The sequence below is a fragment of the Panthera onca genome, chromosome D4 (genome assembly GCF_046562875.1).
Source record: "Panthera onca isolate mPanOnc1 chromosome D4, mPanOnc1 haplotype 2, whole genome shotgun sequence".
NCBI lineage: Eukaryota > Metazoa > Chordata > Mammalia > Carnivora > Felidae > Panthera > Panthera onca.
Window position 1 is genome coordinate 12,804,178 of NC_138351.1, and position 22,460 is coordinate 12,826,637.

The following is a 22,460-nucleotide window of genomic DNA, read 5'->3' on the forward strand; positions in this document are numbered from 1 at the left end:
GGCCACAGTAGTTTTCCCTTAGAAGGCAAAAATTGAGTGCAGATATTAGCAGCAGGATGTACCTTCAGACATGTGAGACAGTGGAAGAAAAATTCAAACACAGCCTTTTGCTTCTATGTGCGTCTGTGGGGTATGTTGTGGATCTAGGTGTGGGGACATTGTTAAGACAACAGTCTCTGTGGACAAACCAGGAAAGGACAGAAACCAAGTGGAAATGAATGGATAGGGTCCATCCAGGTAACTCTAGTTGCTGTAATTTTTTGTATCTGAGGCAGAATTTATATCAAAATCTGGGCATCAGTGTTTGATATAATAATGCATCCCTTTCACTGTGGTTTAAGGACAGAGAATAAAAAATGTTACAGAATCCATGGAGTTTTGGAAGAGGCAAAACTAATCTATGTGGAAAAAATCAAAACAGTGTTTGCCTGTAGGAGGATGGGAGCAGGGATTGATGGGGAAGGGCATGATAAAACTTTCTCTGGTGATTCTGTGTTCTCTATGTTGATAAGGATTTGGGATGCACAGGGGTTACACGTTACTTAAAATTCTGCAAATGGCGTGCTTAAGATTTGTATGTACATTTTGTGTGTGTGCATGTAAATTTCACATCCAAGAAAGAGAAAACCAAACCAAAAAAGAATGTGTCTATTAACGCGTGTAATCATCAGTGGACATTTTTCCCTTCACTTCATAGTCAACATGTATTAAAAGAACTATGTTTTCTCCTAATTTGGAAAAGTACCATGAATTTGTTACAGGAGGGTAGCTACAGGGTGAGTTTGGTTAGAAGGTAAAAATCTTAATTCAATAAGAAAGAAGACTCATATTTCCTCTTAAGTAACTAAAACACTGTAGATGTTCAGTTATTAAAGATTACTAAAGAATTTTGCAGCTAGTGATGTTGAAGCTGCCTAATTAATCTAACAAGTATGAAAAAGGTATGTCTCTTCCTTTTAGCCAAAATTTAACAGCCAACTCTAACAGCTCAACAGGCAGAGCAAGTTAAGTATGAATTTTGGCTCCTAAATTACGGGTCTTAATTAGCCAACATCAGGTTTTGCATATTTTTATAACTTGATTCAAGGGAAACTTAGAAATATGGCCAAAAGTTTGCCAAACATTTCACTATAAATATGAGATTACTCATCTCTGATGTCATCACTTCAAATAAAGAAAGCTAGAACCTGTGACCACATTGAAGATGTCAGCTGAGAGATCTCGTTAAAGTCTATGTGGTTTGGGGATACCGTTCACCAAATATACCCTGTGTTTCTTATAGGCACACGATAGCTTAAATTTCCCTACCCACTTGGAGTTAGGTAGAGCCATAAGATTTGTTTTGGCAATGAAATGTGAGCTAAAGCGAGGAGTGTCATTTCCAAGAGGAAGATTTAGGCTAGAGTTACGAGACTTAGCAAGTTAAAAACACAGGGCACCCAATTAAATTTAAATGTCAGATGAACAGCTGATACGGTTTTGTTTTTTGTTTTTGTTTTTTACTATAAACATTTCTCATGCAATATTTTAGGACATAATTATACTAAACAATGATGTTGTTTATCTGGATTTGAATTTAACTGTGTGTCCAATATTTTTCCTGGCAACCCTATTTTAAGTGCCAGTGTGCGTTTTATCGTGTGCTCTCCACCTCTGGCATAGTGATCATTAATCTCGAGATGGTGGGTGGTCCATCAACCAAGGTCCCTAATGGAATATGATGACCAGAGCCCCCGGCTGACCTGCAGTGGGCATGCAGAATATTCAAGAAATAACTTTGTTGTTACAACAGCATACCCTAGCCTACCCTGACTGATATAGGTACTGCCTGGCATGGGACCTCACCATATCTCATTCTGCAGGATTGGTGCTCCAGGGTAGCCTGTGTATTCATTCTCAATAATCAGATTGTTGTTCTGCCTTTTCCCCTTTAAGGTGGACTTAGGCGAAGGCAAGATTTGCTTCTGTTGTGAAGAATTTCAACCAGCCAAATGCACAGACAAAGAAAATGCCTTGAAACTCTTCCCGGTTCAGCCTTGTAATGCTGTTCACCTGCTACTCAAGGTACTCGAATGGATTCGACCCTCATCAGTAAATAGGCTATAGAGCCCCCAAGAAGGCAAAGTTACTTGAAATATTCCTACCCTGTTACCTCCCTCCAATAATTGGGCTGCTGAACGCAGATAGGAGCCAACCCTCATCAGTGACCCAGGGACAGAACTGAGTTAGGAAAAAGCGCAGATTACTGTGTGTCTCTTAAATTACGAATGGATGGCTTTCTTTGTGTTCAAGAATTATAAGATAGTGAAAAATGTGAAGAAGCCCAAATATATACATATGTACGTATATATATTTATGTACATGTATGTCCATACCACACACGATGCAACTACACATATATGATGTAGCTTTTAGCAAAGCCTTTATTTTATATTTTTTAACTTTTTTTAACGTTTATTTTTTGAGAGGGAGAAAGACAGAGTGTGAGCAGAGGAGGGGCAGAGAGAGAGGGAGATAAAGAATCCAAAACAGCCTCCAGGCTCTGAGCTGTCAGCACAGAGCCCAATGAGGGGCTCGAACTCATGAACTGTGAGATCATGACCTGAGTTGAAGTCAGATGCTTAACTGACTGAGCCACCCTGGTGCCCCGGCTTTTATTTTATATTTCAAGTAGGCCCACACATATGTGGGGTTTGAACTCATGAATCTGAGATCAAGAGTTGCATGCTGTATGAACTGAGCCCACCAGGTGCCCCGGCCTTGAGCAAAACGTTTAAACTGCATGCCCGTTTGTCCTTGTACTGATGCTCCTTTGTTGGCTTCATCGAGTCCTGCGGGCTGTTGGGTGATGTTCAGCCAGGACACATAGGTTTGGGAGAGATATCCGTTAGTAAATGCAAGAGAAATTCAAGCACCTTACCTCTTGTTTAATAGGCAGCAACTATAGTAACTGAGAGATTAAAAATAAATGATTCCAGTTGCAGAGAGGAGTTCAGAATTACCCTTTCTTAGGGAATTGGATGAAAGTTGTGTCCTGACTTAAGCAAGGCTGCTAGTCCCGTGAGTGACAAGATCAGTTGGTGAACCCTGAGGTATTAGCTTTTGGATAATCCCTCACTGACAGACGGGCTTTCTTCAGATCTTTCTTTTGGGTTTATTTTTTGTTCAAAGGAGGGAACTCTCAGCTGCCAGCTCTCTGAATTGTGTAGAGTGTGAAAATGGCCTTCTTTCTTTGGCTTCTTGGTTTTCTGGTAGCTGAGTCACCCCCAAACTTTCCGAGCCACAAACCCTCTTGGGGAAAGCCTCGCTAAGGTGCCAGGACTGTGGCAACAGAAACTTCTGGAATTGCCTTTCCTGCTATTTTGAGACGTGTTTAGAGAAGAGACGCCCTATTTACACTCTGGCTGGCCTGCCCCCCTGCGTTGTCATAGTTAGGTGCCCAGGGCAGCCCAGCCGGTCGCTCCTGAAATAGAATCCGTGGCCACAGATTAAACAGCACGCTGTCCTGCTGGGAGGCTGCAGGAGGGGGAGGCTGGGAACTGCTATCATTGACGACCCCACCTTCAGAACCGACACTCAGCTGCTCTCCTGGAAGGAATGTTTCCAGACCACATTCTGATGCTTGCAAAAAGAAAAATCGTAATCCTAGGGCTTTTGGGGACAGCAAGCTTCCGAGATCAGTTTTTAAAATTAAGAAGTATACATTACTGCCTGAGAGTCCTAATAATAACCAGCATTTATCTGGCACTTACCATAAGCCAAACGTCAAAGTCCTTTGCGTGGTTTTTCTCATGAGAATCGCCTTGTTGGGACATTACTATTATTATTTTTAAAAGTTTTGATATTGCCTTCTGGTCATCAGCTTTGAAGTACTCGGTGGTGTTATTATTTCCCTGTTCTAGAAAGTTCTTTTCGCCCTGTGTGCCTTGAACGCCCTGACCACCACCGTCTGCTTGGTGGCAGCTGCCCTTCGCTACCTCCAGATATTTGCAGCCCGAAGATCCTGCATCGTAAGTCCAGACACGGGGACACCAGGACTGTGTTGCACTGAGCCTTTGTAGCAAAGGTCGTTGACTAACCAAGGTGCTGTTTCATTAGGATGAGTCCCAGATTTCTGTCGAAGAGGTGGAAGAACATGGACGGATCCCAGACCCCGATGATTTCGTGCCGCCAGTGCCCCCGCCTTCCTACTTCGCCACATTTTACTCCTGCACACCCCGGATGAACCGCAGGTAGCCTGGGTGCCCCCACCCCAGCTCTCTGTGAGGACTCATGGAGGATTGTGTTATTTTCCAGGATTTTCTATCCCCCCCATCCCGCCCTTTTGTCTGATAAACCGTGCCAAACCAAAGAAAAGTCACACCTTGACCTAAGGGTATGCTTTTTCCACTTCAATTAGCTTCCCAGGAAAACTGACACCCAGTGAGATGGCTGCTATAATGTGACAAGATTGAGAGCTGCCGTTACCCTGGAAACACGCTCAGGCCAAATCGATGTTCATTATAACACCATCAGCAGGTTCCCAAATCATGACATTCTTCCCAGCCATTAAAAAAAGATTAATTATTCATGACATCTCCCTGGTCTAGAAAAAATAGACACCATGCTTATTTTCTTTTTCAAATTCTAGCTCAAAATTTATCATTTGTTTCTTAAATCTCAGGAATAACTATTTGCAGAAAGAAATGCTGCATGTGTTTTTCTGGTTGGTAGCAACTTCTAGAATTATACCTCCTTAAATATTGACTTCATTTATTCATTCAACAAACATTTAATCAGTCCTCGGCTGCTTCCTAGTCACCATGCTGGGTTATTGACATTCCGAATGAGTTAGATCCGCCTTCTTCCCCTCTCCATAGCTCAGAGTCTGGGTCATTATGGAGGAGTATTGCAAGGATCATAGTAGATCTCAAGAGAGAGATTTGGGTGCACAGAGGAGGCCCACATAACCCATGATCGTGAATGGGCTGCAGAGAGCTTGAAGGCAGAGTCAGCCAGCCAGAGTTGGCTTTCTGGATGAAGTGATCTTAAGCTGAATTTAAAGGATAAGCAAACTATATTTAAGTTTCCAAAAGAAAAATCTCTGAATTCTCTAAGACTGGTGTCTTTAGCTCAATATTCAGAGGGCCAGGAATTTCTACTTTTAATCCCCAAGGCACCCAAAGGAGAGTTGTCAAATTTGGTGCCAGGCTTGAGGTTTTTGGAAATCCATTTTCTAATGCTCAGGGCAGCCACATGTGGCTTTGAAATAGGCCACCAGTGGGAGCCACTACACAGATGCTGTTAATGTTCTTTTCAGTGGGTTGTCTTCCTGCCTTGTCACTCAGAGTTGTACCTAAACCCCATCTCCATGCCCTCCTCTGCTCACCCACCTAGGGGCAGGTAGGGATGGCCACAAAGCTGGAGGGGACAGCTTCTGGGTGCACGGAGGACAGCTCAGCCTCCCTGTTGTTCAAGGGGTGGTGCACTGGAATGTCAAAGCTTTGGGGGCTAGGATGGCTTCCCTAGTCTTTTAGGAAATGAGCCAAGAATTACAGCGGCCAGAGAGACAGAGCAATAGAACACATATTCCTTGTGCACCTAGAACACATTTGCTCATACTGTAGCCCAGTTTCAGGCTGTGTGCAGTGGACATATTGGAAGGCTGTAGAAAATGCCTGTTATTTCATGGTTGGGAAGAGAAATGCCCTCTTCAGGAAGAAGAATTAATTGGCTTTCTGATACTGTGGGTGAGCCCTTGGTTGACCTACGAGGAGGCAACAGACAGATTTAATTTCCTGCGGTGGCAGAAAGGGAAAGTGACTCATGCGGGTATAGGAGTCCTGCTGTCCAGCAGTGCCCCTCCCCACTTCCCTTCCCCTCTCTTCCATTTCTCTTATCAGTTCCTCCATAGTAATGCTTATCAATGTGGGTATATCCACCTTTGGGTGCATCCCTGGATTTGCCCCTCTGAGTCCTGAGACTGTCCTCTCCAAATCCAGACAAGCATCTCCTCAAGAGCTTTGCCTTTCAGAACTTGCCAGTAGGAACATGGAGGGGGGTGTTAAAGTAATCCATCCCTGTGAGAAAGAAGGCACTGCTGGGCCTGAAGTATATACCTGGAGGCCGAGATCATATCTCCAATGGGCAAACACCCTTATTTTCTGCAATTCTCCCAGTATCAGAGGGCGGTCCACTTTCCTTACTAAAATGGCTAAATGTATTCACCTTTGCATACATATTGAATCAAAAGCATTCTTAAATTTGGTCGACTTTGCTAGATTTTTAGCTATCTACCTTATAGACACTAGTTGTTCAACTTTAACTGGTAATTTTCTTTCTTGTAAGCAGGCAGGCAAGAAGACTGATGAATGTTTTCTTTAGTATTTCCACAACCGGTTAAGAGTTTTCACACAATGGAAGCTCCCACTTCCTGTAAGATATCATGACCTCTCAGAGAAGTTTATTTATTTTACTTCTATAAATACAACCACTTCGTGCATTGGTACCTCCCTGAGAAAGGGCTTCTCAAATTACCATCATAAACAGAAACCTGATTGCAGTGAAGGTTTCTGTGCAAAGATGGGTTTCTGTCTCGTGACTTGATTTGTAAGGGCAGCAGGGGCTGCGTCTTCTTCTTCCGTCACCCCGGGGAGCCCCCCATCCTCAGAAACTGGTTGGAGCCAGGAGTCAAGAAGCAGAGCTTCTGACCTATTCCGTGACTGTGGACCTAGTTGAACCATGGTGATGTAATGTGTTACGGAAAACTCAAGATTATAGAAAGCAGAACACGGGCAATTTGTTTCTTGGTGGTAAACATAACAAGCTCATTTCCTTTCCTAATGAAGTTCGAAACCCAAACTCAAGTGGAGCCAGGCTGTGCTGGTGGGCGACTCGGTGCTTAGTGCACCCTTGCCTGGCGTCCACATCACTGTTCCAGGACATAGGGGAGGACCACTCTTTGGTCGTATGAGTTGCTGTATGACCCTTGCCTGAGTTCTCAAGGCCTAGTGGTCAACGTAAAGCAGAATGCATTTGGCATGGTCTGTCGGGGTTTTCTGTCTACCTTCAGTAGTGAAGGCTTCCTGGAGAGTTTGGGATGAACTTGAAAGAGCCCAAACTCTGGAGTCTGTTACCAGGCTGCCCTTGGGGGATCTCTTACCATTTCTGAGTCCAGGTTCCTTCTTCAGCTGTGGTGTCACATGGCCACTTAGCTGATTTTTAAGAGACAAAAATCTCTTTATCTGTGTGGGCCCCACCACAAGCAATTAGAGCAGACTTTCTAGAGGTGAGGCCTGGGCCTTCCATAGTTTGCAAACCTCCCCGGGTGATTCTACTCCCTAGCTGGGATCAGGAGCCACGAGGGATCAGGAGAAAACCTGCCAGGTCATAGCAGACCTGCTTCCCTCCCCAGATCCCTGTGTACCCAAAGGAGGTGAAATAGAGAAAACTATTTAATAGGAAAGGAACTTTCCTTTTCTCCTCTAGAAGCATCTTCTATCAAACAGAGGCTTTCTTGGTCATTATAGTAACCACCATAAGAAGCCATTCATTTGCAGTCAATTTAGAGAAAATGTGCCCCCTTTCCCCCTAGCTTTCCTTCTTGAAGAGTTTAAGATTTAAAATGGAGGTCGGTTTGACTACTTGGTCCCAAACAAGACCTCTCTTCTCTGTGAACATACAGGTAGCCACTGGGTGGGGAATATCAAACAAAAGACCACCAGAGCTAACAAACAAATTGGCAAAGCTGGGGGTAGTCACCTTCCTGGGGAGGACGCTGCAGTGAAGAAACACAAGGGGAGGCAGGTGCCTGAGTGGCTCGGTTGGTTAAGCGTCTCACTCTTGGTTTTGGCTCAGGTCATGATCTTGAGGTTTCGTGGGTTCAAGCCCTACATCGAGCTGTATGCTGGCAGCATGGAGCCTGCTTGGGATTCTCTCTCTCTGTCTCTCTCTCTCTCTCTCTCTGTCTCCCCTCCCCGCTCCGCCCCCCCACCGTTTGCCCCTCCCCCACCCACGCTGTGTCTGTCTCTCTCAAAAATAAATAAACTTAAAAAAAAAGAAGCGCAGGGGGAGCTGGCTGAGCGTTTTGGGAGTACAGGAAAGATGGCTCTGGAGAGGACAGAAGGAGTCCCTAGGGCTCACTGAGTGAAATGAGCCTCCTTGTTCACTGGTTGTATCGTTAGGAAAAAAGAACATCACGTGTTTTTCAACTTTTTTCCTCCACCAGAGTGGGCACAGGAATAAAATGAAACAACCGTAACCCCCCAGAGCAGCTTTCTGAGAAAAGCAGGCCCTGCACCCAGCTGGCCCAGAATCTGTCACCAGTCTCTTCAGGTTACGTCCCATTTTCACATTTCAAGAACAGACGTTCAACTATTGCTCCTGTCCCTTATTTTCATTCTCTAATACTCCACAGCCTGAGTACAGATGTTCTGGTCTTCCTTGTGTCTTTTAAAGAATGAGATATAATTGACCTAGAACATTCTATTAGCTTCAGGTGTACAGCATAACAATTCAATATTTGTGTATATTGTGGAGTGATCACCGTGGTAAATCACCACACATAGTAACAGGATTGTTTTTCTTGGGTTGAGAACTTTTAGGGTTTACTCTCTTAGCAACGTTCAAATATGCAATACAATAGTATTAACGGCAGTCACCCTGCTGTGTATTATATCCGTAGGACTTATTTATTTTATAACTTGAAGTTTGGTCAACAGATACAAGAGTCTGTGTATTTTAAGCTACCATTTTACAATTTAGGTTCTTTACAACCTTTTTGCGCGTGTGCGCGTGTGTGTGTGTGTGTGTGTGTGTGTGTAGTTTTTTACGAACACAGGCAGAAAATCTTGAGATTTGTTCCTTCATTTAAATTTTTTTTAATGTTTATTTATTTTTGACACAGAGAGAGACCGAGCATGAGTGGGCGAGGGGCAGAGAGAGAGGGAGATACAGAATCCCTGGAGGCTCCAGGCTCTGAGCTGTCAGCACAGAGCCCGACGAGGAGCTCAAACTTGTCAACTGCGAGATCATGACCTGAGCTGAAGTCGGACTCTCAACTGACTGAGCCACCCAGGCACCCCTGTTTCTTCATTTATTTGCTTTGGAGGGTCCCTCACTCACAGGACAAAAGCCACAGTGCCTGGCATGAAGCAAGTGCTCAGTCAGTGTTTGTTGACTGACTACATTTAAGATGGGTTACTCTGTGACTCCTCCTGCAGTACACTGCTTTGTCTTTGAGCTGTGATGTCGCTCACTTTTCTGGAAAAATTAATTCATCCCTTCAACTATTTAACAAACAGTGAGTTTCCGTGAGTGAGTTTCCATGAATCAGACATTAGGGAAGCCCAGGCAAGAAATCTTGTCGTATCCTAATGTAAGAAATAATTGAGCTTCCCTGAGTTCCTAGTTTTGTTTTTGTCTTTCATTGAGGTGACATTCTCATAACATGAGTGGAACCATTGGAAAGTGTACCATTGAGTGGCATTTGGTACAGTCACCATGTTGTGCAACCTCCACCCCCATCTGGTTCTGCAGCGATCTCATCACCTCCAGGGAGGCTGGTACCCACTGAGCAGTTATGCCCCAATCCCCTCCCCCCAGCCCCTGGCAGCCATTAACCTGCTTTCTGTCTTTGGGATTATGGCTTGCTTTGGATTTAAAAGGAATGATGGCAGGGACACCTGGGTGGCTTAGTCGGTTGAGCACGTGGCTTCGGCTCAGGTCATGATCTCATGGTTCGTTAAGTTCAAGCCCCACATCAGGCTCTGTGCTGTCAGCTCTGTGCTGGAACCTGCTTCAGATTCTGTGTCTCTCTCTATCTCCACCCCTCCCTGACTTGCTGTGTCTCTTTCTTTCTCAAAAATAAGTAAAGACATTGAAAATCATAAAAGGAATGATGGCATTGCACTTGCCTAAGAAACTCTGGGCTTTTCATCGGAGAGCAGCTTAGACTATCCCCTGCTCCAGGGCCGGGAGATGGTCATGGAGGAGTGAGGGGTCATCCACGCTGTCAGTGGATGACCCTCCATGGGCAAAGGCCACCATGCAGTTAGTTGCAGCTGCTGTCGGATGCGCGGAATTCCCGTAGAATCTGCTTCCTGATGCCGAGATGCTTTTTCTAGGATGGTCGGTCCTGATGTTATTCCACTCCCACATATCTACGGAGCGCGAATCAAAGGTGTGGAAGTGTTCTGTCCTTTGGACCCCCCGCCTCCCTATGAGGCTGTGGTGAGCCAGACGGACCAGGAGCAGGTACAGTCTATAGTTTCTCCTTGGTACCTTGACTGCTAGTAGGAGGTGCAGCATGGGGCACAGAGAATGGTGGGAGACTGGGCCCTGCACTTGCTTTGAAGTTCAGTGGAGTCCAGATGGGGGTGGGGTTGAGTATCACCAGATAACCCTCTTTTCTCCTGTGACGTAGGGATCTTCATTCCACATGCCAGAAGGATCAGAAGGTGCCATGAGCCCCTTGGAGCCAATCTGCATGCCAGTGACTCAAGGTAATAAACATTATCACTGCTCAAACTCAGGGTTCAGTAGCGTAAGAATCAAAATGGTGACCTATAGGATACTTTGTTGGGGGTCAGATACCTTGGAGCCAGTGGTCCACACTGTATCCTTTGTCCAGGTGTAAAAGTACTGTCAACAATTAAGGTTGGCAAGTGGGAGATACTATGTAAACAGAAATAAAGATATCCTTAGAATTTTTTTAGGAGTGGGGCGCCTGGCTGGCTCAGTCGGTTAAACGTCCAACTTCGGGTGAGGTCACGATCTCACAGTTCATGGGTTCAAGCCCTGCGTTGGGCTCTGTGCTGACAGCTCAGAGCCTGGAGCCTGCTTGGGATTCTGTGTCTCCCTCTCTCTCTGCCCCTCCCCTGCTCGCACTCTGTGTCTGGCTCCCTCTCTGTGTCTGGCTCCCTCTCTTAAAAATAAATAAACATGACAAAAAAATTATAAGAAGAATCTTTGAGGAGTAACAAGGCTCTTCGCCCTGTGAAATGGATTATAGATTATAATTTGGCAGTCCCATGTTTTCCCATCTCAGATTTTCTTTCTCCTGTTAAAATAAGCTGGGCTCTTTTAAAGGGAAAAAGGAGTTTTGTTGATTTCAGGATGATTTTCTGTGAGATTGCGCTGTCATTTTTAACCTAGGGTCTATGTCACGCTGCCTTCACACAGAGTGAATGCTGATTTTCAGTCCTGCCTCAAAACGCTAGAGTCAGTTTACAGCTATCCTTGTCCTTTAAGGGAACACTGTTACAGCTTTCTTTCTTTGGAGAGGTTTTAAATGGCCCAGAAAACTGTCCACCAGCACAAAATGGCAGTGGTGATAAATAATGGATCAAGTGTAGCTATTTTCGACGGAGGTGAATTTTCAGTGGCGCCATTTGGAACAGGTCTCTGTTCTGCTCACCTTCCATCTTCGAATAATGCAGCTGCATTCTCCCTCCTAAGCATGTTTGGGATTCTTCCACTTCTTAAAAAAAGTTGTCCAGACCACACTCAGGCTCACAAATGACGTGATTTGGTCATCCTGAGCAGAAGTCACCCCTTTCTTGAGTGGTTTTACCTATCTGCTCAGCGGCCCTGGCTCTTTCCCTTGGCCTTCAGGAGTTCCCGAGCCTGGCCTCCACTCTGGGCCGTGCAAATGCCTCGTCTTTCTGCCTTTGGTCTGCAGCCCTCACAGTCACCTTCCCCGGGCAGGCATGTACTTCCACCCACGCAAGCTCACCCTGAATTCTCAGAAACGGGAAAGTGGCCAGGAGCTTTCCCTGGAGAAGATTCTAACACTCTTAGGAAAACAAACACGCGCGCGCACACACACACACACACACACACACACACACACACACCCCCTGACATTTTGGAATGGCTTCTTTATTTTGCTCTGCTCTTCGACTTAAAGTTGTTTGTTTGCTTGTTTTAGGTGTGGAGGGATGGTTTGGAGAGGCGGCGGTTCCCACAGTGCTGGGAAGTAAAAACTCACTGGGCCGGGAGCCGAAGCAAATGTTGTTCACTGTATTTTCCTGCCCCTACAGGTTGGGGCTCACAGGTGTTTCCTGCCCAACATTTTGAAGGCTGCAGCTGGTGAAATAATGTGCGTTTCTCTTTTTTTTTTTTTTAAAAAAGAATCAGGTGGGGACAGTCCTAACACACCTGGAGAAGAAAGTGGATCCGTGTCAGCGCCCGATGCAAACCAGCTGCGTCCTGCGGGCAGCTGGAAAGCCCCGCCGCAGCTGAGGGCGAGATCCAGGAGCGACCCTGTGCTCCATCATTCCGCGGAGAGAGGTGATGGCACTCCCCAAGCTACTTGCAGGGCCCCGTGCACGTGTTTGCCCAAAGGTGCCTGGTGAAAGCTGGGGGTGGGGTGGGGGCAGTTTAAGAGATGTCTAGAAAGAGGTTAAGAGGTCTTGGGAAAATAAGGTATTCTGCATGCACATTAGGAATATATATCTGCCACATCTTTTAAGACTGGTATTGAGTTTTTCAAGTCATTGTTAGCAAAAGCATTTGGTTGCACGTGACCGTGGAGTGCTACTATGTGAAGAAAACAATGCAAACCTGACTCTGATTTCTGCGTGCTCACAGTCCTGTGGAAATAAACCTTCTCTCTGAAGGAAAAAGTTAAAGGGCTGTATTTTTTTTACCCCCTCTCTTTTGATTTATCTTTTTTTTTTTTTTTTACTGTGTATGAGTACTTGAGTTATTTAAATCTGGCTTGTTTTGAGAACTTTAGCCAGAGTGAGACTCACTCCAGTTTTCTCCCTCTCCATTTTGAGTTTGTGTATAGATGTTATTTGTATAATTTTAAATCAAAAAAAATTTTTTAATTAAAAATTTTTAAATAAAGTTTTTTTTTAACGTTTACTTATTTTTGAGAGAGTGCATGCAAACGTGTGCACGTGGGCAGAGGAGGAGCAGAGAGAGGGAGGCAGAGAGTCCAAAGTGGGCTCCACACTGACCGCAGAGGGCCCGATGTGGGGCTCAAACCCATGAACTGAGAGATCATGACCTGAGCCGAGGTCAGATGCTCAACCAACTGAGCCACTCAGGCACCCCCCAAATGTAAAAATTTTTAAAAATGTAAAGAACATTGAGTCCTTTTTCTGGATACATGAATACCTGAATACGTGAATACCAAATAGCTCTTCATTGTGGAAAATTGTAAAAAATAAAGGAAATAAAGGAAGACAATGAAACTGTAAGGCTACCAGTACAGGCTTCTTTCGGTGACCTGTTCTAACAAGTGGCCTCCGCTCTCCTGAAGCTCGATGCAAATACGACTTTGCAAACGCTCTCCCCCTGCTCTCTCTGGGGCCCCGTGTTGTCCCCTCCCCCCACTTGTAGTGTTGGTTCTGTCCCTCTGACAGCCTGTGTTGTTTGCCACAGCTCTGGACTGACCTTGTGGGCGCCAGAGGGAACATTCCTCCTGTCTTCTGCGCTGGAGGAGTCCCACCGCCTGGGACTGAGCACCTCTGCAAGCCCACAGGCCAGCAGCCTGGCCCCTCAGCTCCCCAAGCCCATTTCACAGAGGGTCTCTACCCTACCTGGCAAGTTGAGGACTCGAGCTGGCCACCTGCCTGCTTCCACGGGAACTTGGCTGTCTGAACAGCTTAGTGAGATCCTTCCAGAGCCCCTCCCCCATTCTGCAGTGCTGCGGGGGCAAGGATGACACATGTTTACCTGTTGGAGCCCTCAGTTGTAGAAGGGACCAGATGGCCCTCCAGTGACAGTATGCAGTCCCTGACTATCCTCACACATGAGTGTCTGTAGGGAGCATTTCTGAAAACCTCCTGCTTTGTGTGGGAACATGCACATGGCAGCCTGGAGGATGCCACTAACCCCTGTTTAGAGCTCCCCATGTCTACTTTTCTCCAGAGGAAAAGGAGTACTCCCCTTCCTCCTCCTGTTCTCCCACCCTCCGCCTCCTTTCTTCCTCGAATATCAAATTTCCGCTTGTCAGGCCTTCACAGACTCAATTCTCCAGTGTCGTGTACGCTGAGGGCTGCTGGCTGGCTGACGAAAACGTGGAGACCAGGTCTGAGTTTCACTTCACCCACTTGATGGTGCAGTAATGTTCTGCTGGTCCTGAAACCCTTCTGATGTAGGTAGCTGTGGAAATTAGGGCCTGTGGTGGATTTCCCAGGCCATGTGTTGACTTCGAGAATGACATGTGATTTTTCTGCACCTAGATTTTTCTCTCCTTAATAGTCAGCCATAGAGCTACCTCCCAGCCATGGTGTGAGCATCCATAAGTCAGCACCATGCCCTGAGGATGTTTAGGGCAAAGGTACAGTCAAAGGGCGCAGAGCACTCCATTCATCCCACAGTCTTGTCTCTCCTCAGTCTAAGTGCCACCTTCACCTTCCTCCCCGCCCCTTGGAACATTCTTTCATCGGGCCGGCCATCTCTTTTCCTGTTTCCTGCTCGCCACCCATCCCCACTTACCAGTCATTACTCCATGGAACCGTTGCTCCGTTGCAGTTTGCATTCTGGATGCTCTTCTCTATCATCTGTCTTCAGCTTGGTGGTTGTGTTTTATGTGCCACAATAAAATGCTTCGGGGACATGTCCTTTTGGAACTTCAGGGAATAAGTTTGTGTCATCGTCGTTGTTGTTTTATTTTTCCCTCTGCAAGACGAAAAGCAAGACGTGCATGGTCATTGGCATTTGCAACATGCTTTCCACGCCAAGTTTAGTGGCCCTCACTGTCTCCGTCCAGGCGTGCGTTCACGGGGGCGTGGCCAACGGGCACGTATTGTCTGTCTCTGCCCACAGCTGCCCCGGTGCTCAGCTGTGAAGCTGCCACGCAGACAGAGGGAAGACCGCAGCTGGCCACGGTGACCTTGAGGAGAGGTCTGAGATGCAGAGCTTCGCGATGCCGGCCTCGGTCCCTGATAGATTACAAGTCCTACATGGACACCAAGCTGCTGGTGGCCAGGTTCCTGGAGCAGTCCTCCTGCAGTATGACCCCGGACATCCATGAGCTCGTCGAGAACATTAAATCTGTTCTGAAGTCTGACGAGGAGCACATGGAGGAGGCCATCACGAGTGCCAGTTTCCTCGAACAGGTAGTTTTATTACTCATCTTGGGCGCGAGTCGGAGAACTTGTTTCCATGGCAGCTGAGGCAGCTTCTCTGATTTCCAGTCCAAGGCACATAAGTTCCTGGTCACGTATCAAGGGAATTGGGATTCTTAGGAGGTCTGGGGAGGGAGAGAGAAGAAGCTGAAGCACTTTCTTTTCAGGTGTGATGACTTTTCCACAGGCTCCTTGTCCCAGGGAGAGAAAGTGATTTTCCTAGGACGTGGAAGCACTCCTGGGAAAAGAAAGGGGTGCAGCTAGGGCAGAAAAGCAAGGAGTCTGGGCATTGATTGATAGGGCATGGTTTCTCAGCCCTGTGGCAATGATGGACATCCCTGAATTTTAAAATTGGCAGCATTCTGGGAGCTGTTGATATTCCCATGAAGTATTGGCAAGATATCTAAACCAATAGGACTTAAAGGAATAAATGCCTTTTCCTCTGCATAGATTAAAAACCACAAGGCAATTCCCTAATCTGAAGTCACCCAGTGGAAACATAACATTGGGCATGTAATAGAATCCATTTGGGTGTCGGTTTTCTCATTTTTACCTATTTTATTTGATTATTTAATGTGTATTTATTCATTTTGAGAGAGAGAGACAGAGAGAGAGAATCTCAAGCAGGCTCTGCACTATTAGCACAGAGCCCGATGTGGGGCTCAGACTCATGAACCGTGAGATCATGACGTGAGCCGAAATCAGGAGTCGGACACTTAACTGACTGAGCCACCCAGGTGCCCCAGTTTTCTCATTTTTTAAAAAAGTGAAGCCTTGGACTGGATGGTCTCCACCCCTGTACCTCTGAACGAAGAGGGTTTGCTCCTGATGAGAACTGCGGACGGGTCACAGCTTTAATTACCCACCTCTTTTAAAAGCCGTTATGTTTTAGGCACTTAACTTTGTTGCCCCTTGTACGAGGCGCGGCCATGGTAGATCTCAGAGCACAGTGGCTCACGGGTGATGCCTGCCGGTGTCTGTGTGCATTAAGTGCCCAACGCATACACTGGGCTGCTGGGCCCAAGGGAAGTTGCTGCAGGGTCCTCGATGAGTTGTTAAGACGGACAAAGTCCCTGTTCATCTTCCTTTCCGTTTCCCCTTTCTACCTGCTGGCCTCTTTTGACAGAAGCCAGTTTCTCTCCTGGCCCCTCAGGGGACCCAGGGGAGTAGAAGAGACATCTGATTACTCACATGAGCAGGTACATGAACCGGAGACCCTCTTGTTGGCTGCTTTCTAAACCAGTGGTCAGCCTGTGGTCTTGGGTCAGGCTCTCGTTAGTGTCTGTGTAGGGGAGACATTTACATCCTCATATCCCGGGCCCACGCCGGAAGTCATTCCCTACCTCTTCCTCTCTGTCCAGCCCCGACAGCCCGAGAAACAGCAAGCATTTGGAGCCACTTGTGCAAGGCTGCCAAGCCCTAGGTAGGTGAGAGCTGGCGTATCTGCCAAGCCATTGGCGTGGACCTTCTGCACGGGCTCCTCTGGAAAACAGCTTTGGGGAAAAAGAACAAGCACTTTCAGTTCGACAGATGCCGTCACCGCGAATGTCTGTCGGGTCTTTGTGCCGAGTCTGGATAAAAGTTCAGGCACTGGGATTGCTGCAGTGGACTCCGGGTCATCTGCTGGCTCCTTCCAGGAGTGGCCCCCAGCGGTGATGTGTTGTAATGCCACGTCTCTCCCCAGACAGAAGGAAGTAGGGACAAGCAGAAGGAGAGCTTTTATTTCTGACTCCACTCAGCTTTGCACATTTTTACTTTTCCTGGTATTACTAGAATGCCTTTTTAGAGCCATTTTAATTTTTATCCGTGTCAAAACCACTTGCCCTAATTTACACGTAATGACAATTGACGTCTATGATTGCTGGAGTTTTCTTTTTAACCAGAAGGACAAATATAATAACAGTATGGTAGCAAAATTTAATGTCCCATCTCTTGGAGGGATTTTCTTCCCATGACCTTAAAATCTCAGAATGGTACAGGGGTGCCCTGGTGGATCAGTCGGTGAAGCGTCCGAGTTCAGCTCAGGTCATGATCTTACTGTTCCTGGGTTCGAGCCCTGCGTTGGGCTCTGTGCTGACAGCTCAGAGCCTGGATCCTGCTTCAGATTCTGTGTCTCCCTCTCTTTCAGCCCCTCCCCCACTCACGCTCTCTGTCTTTCTCTCTCTCTCTGTCAAACATTAAAAAAAAAATTTTTTTTAACTCTCAGAATGGTACAAATGAGATGAAAAGTCATCCCAGTGATTGCTTTCTGATAGAACAATCACAGGTCGTAATGAAGCACCTGGGTTTTTCTCAAGTCACTAACAGTACTACAGGTCATATAGTCATGACTGTGCCGCTTCTGGAAACTTCCACGTACCTACCCAACAATTCTCCCCTCGTCAATCCCAATTGGATGAGGAATTCCCTGTATTTTTGCCATTTTACGAAGTAAGTGCTAGCCTGACATGTTTAAAGTCACATATGTGCTCCACTGCAAAACAGATCGAGCAGTAGAACCGTTCTGAAACATTTTTACAAATAGAGTGGCTCAGTTTTTATGCTGTTTATTGTGTTTTTTATCCAAGGGTTGTCAGGTTGATTGGAAGCGTCGCTGGTTTTGGTTGACATTTTCTAACCTCATTAGCTGGACTCCATGCCAGACTGGTAGTCACTCACTTTTCAAGCACATTGCTGTCACCTGGGCTCCTGTTAGAACTACTGATGCTCCAGCCCCACGTCACAATTGCTGTCGGGGAGCTGGGAATCCACGTCACCAGCTCCTGTCCCCTCCAGAAACGTGGAGACCCGGGAGGTAAAGTGAGGCAGGTGGGCAGCCGACACCATAGAAAATTGGGGGAATTTCGTAGGAACGTTAGAAAAGAGGCAGTCAGTCTGTTGAAAGCATCTGTGAATTCCAGTTGTGTTCCACATGGGGAAAACAGCCTATTTTCTTTTCCAAAGCAACTGGGCTACAGAGTGCATGGATGGATAGAGGAGGCCGGTTGCAGGGACCTCATGTGGTGAAGCTTAACGTGTCCCTCACCCTCTTCTTCTCCCCAAGATCATGGCCCCGTTGCAGCCCAGCACTTCCAGGGCCCACGTGCCACCCTCCCGGAGACAGCCTGGACTCTTGCACCTGCAGAGCTGCGGGGACCTCAGCACCTTCGTCCCGGCGGGGAGGCCGAGAGCCCAGAGGAGGCCCCGCCGAGCAGAGGCCGAGCGGCCCCACAGCCTCATCGGTGTCATCCGGGAGACTGTCCTGTGAACCTGTGAGGCCAGGCCCCTGGGGGGGCAGGAAGGAAGATGGACCCGGAAGGAGGAATGATCCCCCAACCACGGGGTCCCCTGGCTGGGAGTTGGCATGCCCTCCGGGAACTCCTTAAAAGGGGGGGCATGCTGGAGGACATTTGTCCCCCCTCTCTGGCACCTCGTTCTGCTGACTGAGCGCATTCAGGGGTGGACAGGCAGGTTCTTCCGGGCACTTTTGGCTTTTGGATGCACAGATCTGGAGGCCTCTGCCAGGTCACCTGGGCAGAAAGTGGGCTAGTGAATCTTTGCCCACCTCACGCCCCGTGGCTCTCTTCCTCGCCGCGTGCCTCCCTCAGTGGAAGGACAGATCTGCTGGGCCGCTCTTGACAGCTCCCGCAGCCTTTCGCTGCTCCCTGGGAGAGCAGTGGGCACAGAGGCAGGACGATTAACCCCCATGTCTTCTGCACTTGTCAAGCTTCATTTTAGGTCACCCTCAAATCACAGTCTCTTTAGGAAAAACGGGGAACTCGTTCAGTGACAAATCGTGACGAAAGACGTTTGGGAGAGGGTCTTGTTGATTCCATTTACTCGTGCTTGCGAAACTAGAGACGGCTAAGGCCTGGCGGAGAATAAAAATGAGTACTTTGGACCTCTGGGCTCGGTGTATACCATTTGCACGTGTCTAGGTGACCTAGGCCTTTCCTTAGGAAGGGCTGAACACTTGAAGCAGAGGTGGGCAGCTGCTCAGGTCCAGGTAGACCACCAAACCGGCTTCATCTCCAAAGCACCATCCCCCTGGGGATCACAACGCGACCTTCGTCCATTCAGCCAGCGCTTGGCTGAGTGGCTTTAGGGAACGGCTTCCTTCTAGCTGGGCCGTGAGCAGCGGATCAGTCATTACAGACAGGGGATTCGTGCGAAGAAGGGAGAGAAGGTTTCTTTGAAGAGCTGATGTTTGAGACTTTGAGAGTCAGGGAAGGGTGCTGCAGGAGGAGCGAATGGCCAATGCTACCCTCAGCGCTAGAGGCCAATGGGAGCAGAGAGAGGGCAGAGGTGGGAGGAGCCTCAGGCTGGATTTCCCTGCTAACCGTGAGCTACCCCGGAAGAGTTTTCAACTGGAGTAACAGATTCCATTTACATTTCAAGAGATCAGATGCAGCTGGAGAATAGTTTAGGTTGGGGGCTGAGGCTATAAAAGGAGAGACCATCTTCCTTGCCAGGCCCTGCCTGTGCTCCGGGGACTGTGGTAGGGGAACTCTCACGCTCTCGGTTCACCTCCCGACGGCCAAAGAGGTGGGTGCTCTTCCTGGTCCCATTTTACAGATGAGGAAGATGAGGTTCCGTAACTTGCTCCAGGTCCCTCAGCCCTTCAGTGGTAGAGATGTCGTGCCCACCCGAGCAGCCCCTCCAGAAGCCACGGTCTCTCTCCACCTCCCGAACAGCTGCAGTCTGACATTTCCCATTTCTTTCACGCAGTGCTTGCTGAGGCCTCTAGCTAGGCTGACGGAAGCACAGACTCTCCTGGCTGCAAGCCGCCAGGCCAGGCCAGAGTGGGAATTGCAGCGGGGCCCCTGGAGGGGCTGAGTAAGGAAGAGGGGGGAAGACCGTTTGGAGGCGCTGGTTGGGGTGGGTGGGGAGCACTGGCTGTGGGAGCAGAGCCGGACGCGAGGGAGAGCTGGGGGCTGCAGGCGGGCTGGGGGGCTGGCAGGCTGCTCTGGGGCAGGTGGGCTGTGTTTGTGGAGGAGGTTGATGGCGGCTTCCCCACCTGCAGTTTCTCTGTTCTCCTCCCCCACCCCCAGGCACTGGACTCTCTGTGGCAGCAAGCAATCTCTTCATTTTTCTAGAAGCCCTCGCCGTCAGCCTCGCAGCTGCCCACTGGGGGTTTGGTCCGTTTCCCTGGGGTGGGGGTGGGGGGGTGGGGGGGCGGGGAGGGCCTGGCCTTTCTCACATCTCTATGTTTATGATCTCTCCCATTCTGGGAGGGCATTGTCTTTAGCCGCATCCGTCTTCTTCCCCTCCTGTACCATTACCTCCAACTGCCACTGAGGGCCTCCTCACCCGGAAGGCTCAGAGAAGGGGGGTGGGCACCTCACGTGCAGACAGTGTCCGCCTCTCCAGCCTTGGAGGACCACAGAGGTGGTGACAAAGCATCTCAAATGTTGTTATCAGAATGACCCCAGAGGGTTGACTGATTGGCATGAGGGGTTTTTAAAATACATTTTCACTGGTGAGGTACAAGATGTGTGGCTGGGCAGGAGCCTTGCATGGCTACCGTCGCCTCTGCTCCCATGGGGAGTAAGAATCGGGTCCCCACTTCGTGAGACTGTCCTGGGATGGATCAGGACACGGGCTGCTCCTTCATAATGTTGGCATCTGTACCTCACCCTTTCACACAAGCTGTGTGTCCAAGTGTCTGAAGACCGAGTGGGACTTTCCCAAGGTTCCAAACTGTTCTGCACAGACATGCCAGTGAGTGTTTGTGTCTGGCTGGCGGAATTTCTTTGAAGACCTGCTTTCTTTGGAACAGCCTACCCAACGGTGAGATTAGGGAGAGGGGTCCGTGGCTGGAACTGCACAAGGCTGCCCATATTTGCCAAAAGAACCAGACATTTGCTAAACAGCTGCACTGGGCAGGTCCAATCCTTCTACACCCCTAGTTTGCACATGAGGAAACTGAGTCTCAGAGCAGAAGGAGACCAGTAATTCCGGCTCCAGGACCGGGGCTATGGGTACAGGTCAGAGCTTCTCAGACTATTGGGGATGAAGGACTAATTTTTTTTCCCCCTCCAATCTGTCATGGACCAAAAGCTTTTGTGAATTATAGACTGAGTGAAAACTGTGTTAGTTGACTAGGCCTGTTACAACAGCCTACCAAAGACTGGGTGACTGGAGACATAGAAACTTTATTTCTCACAGTTCTGGAGCCCGTGAAGTCCAAGGTCAAGGTGCTAGCAGATTCGGTGTCTGGTGAGGACATCCCCCTTCCTGGCTTGCAGATGGTGGGCTTCTTGCTGTGTCCTCCTGTAGTGGAAAGGGAGGGAGGGGGAGAGAGGGCAGGTGGGAAGGAAGAAAGTCTGTTCCTCTTTTTCTTCTTCTAAGGGCACTAATCCCATCGTGAGGGCACCACCCTCATAACCTCACCTAAACCCAATTATTTGCCAAAGGCTTTGCCTCCAAATACCATCACTCTTGGCATTAAGGCTTCAACATATGGACTTTGAGGGATGTGAACATTCCGTCCACAGTACTGATTGACCAGGAAAATGAAATCATAGTAAGGAAAAAAACACAGAAAGATGTAACCTCCCAGCCTTTACTTTTTTAGAGCAGTTTGAGGTTTAGAGCAAATTGAACACCAAGTACAGAGATCTCTCCTACAACTCCCGCCCCTAGGCATGTACCATTCCCCGCCCCCCCCCTTCCCCATCAGCATCTCACACCCCAGCGCTGCATTTCCAGAACTTGCTCTTTTCAGGGGCCAGGAACAAAGCGTTCTTGGCCTGGGTCAGTGGCCTGCACTCTGAGCGGGGCATGTTGGGATTCCTCCCCTGGCCCCACTTTCAGCCCTGAGTCTGTTTTGTGTGCGGGGCCCTGGGGACACGGATGAGGAAGCCTGGGAGTGGGAAGATGGGCAGACACCCTTCCCTCCGCACCCACGTGTCTCTGAGGCTGCAGTCACAGAGAAGAGCTTTGGCAAGCCCCTCAGGATTCGGGAGAGCTGGCAGAGGAAAGAAGTAGCTCCTGTCTCCACCCAGCTTTTGGGGAAACAGAACAAAGTAGCACATCTCCACCCTCGCCACCACCCCGCTCCCCCCACCAAAGGAGGGTGCAGAAGAGAACAGTGAAGGGGGTGAGGGAGGGACCCGGACAAGGGCATCTTTGTTTACGTGGTTTTCCTCCCTGCCGCTGCTGCAAGGGAAGCCAAGCCTGGGGCCACAAGGCACCACATTGCTTCCATTTCTCTCTCCCCGAAGGCGCCATCACCCTCCCACTCACTCAGCAGGTGTTTATTGAGCTCCAGAGTCCAGGCAGCCGGCCAGGTGCTGGGGAAAGACCGCTCAGAGGAGAGAGGGGGCAAATAAAGTATACAAATAATAAATGCAAGTTACATTTCTCTGGGCTGCTGCTGAACGGCTCCCTGACCCCAAGGGACGGTCTTTTGGTCAC

At 48.3% G+C, this 22,460-nt stretch overlaps 1 protein-coding gene across 3 annotated transcripts in view; it reads left to right on the forward strand.

Annotated features, from left to right (window-relative positions):
* The window catches only part of ENTREP1 (endosomal transmembrane epsin interactor 1), a 67,757-nt gene extending 48,815 nt beyond the window's left edge, over positions 1 to 18,942 (forward strand). For all 3 annotated transcript variants that reach the window (XM_078436039.1, XM_078436038.2, XM_078436040.1), the window contains exons 4-11: positions 1,936 to 2,064; positions 3,903 to 4,010; positions 4,099 to 4,232; positions 10,104 to 10,233; positions 10,403 to 10,481; positions 12,112 to 12,270; positions 14,761 to 15,053; positions 18,106 to 18,942. In XM_078436039.1, the coding sequence (XP_078292165.1) occupies positions 1,936 to 2,064; positions 3,903 to 4,010; positions 4,099 to 4,232; positions 10,104 to 10,233; positions 10,403 to 10,481; positions 12,112 to 12,270; positions 14,761 to 15,053; positions 18,106 to 18,309 (1,236 nt within the window). In that variant the 3' untranslated portion in view covers positions 18,310 to 18,942. The remainder of the gene's footprint in view (positions 1 to 1,935; positions 2,065 to 3,902; positions 4,011 to 4,098; positions 4,233 to 10,103; positions 10,234 to 10,402; positions 10,482 to 12,111; positions 12,271 to 14,760; positions 15,054 to 18,105) is intronic.
* Positions 18,943 to 22,460: the final 3,518 nt, after the last annotated feature.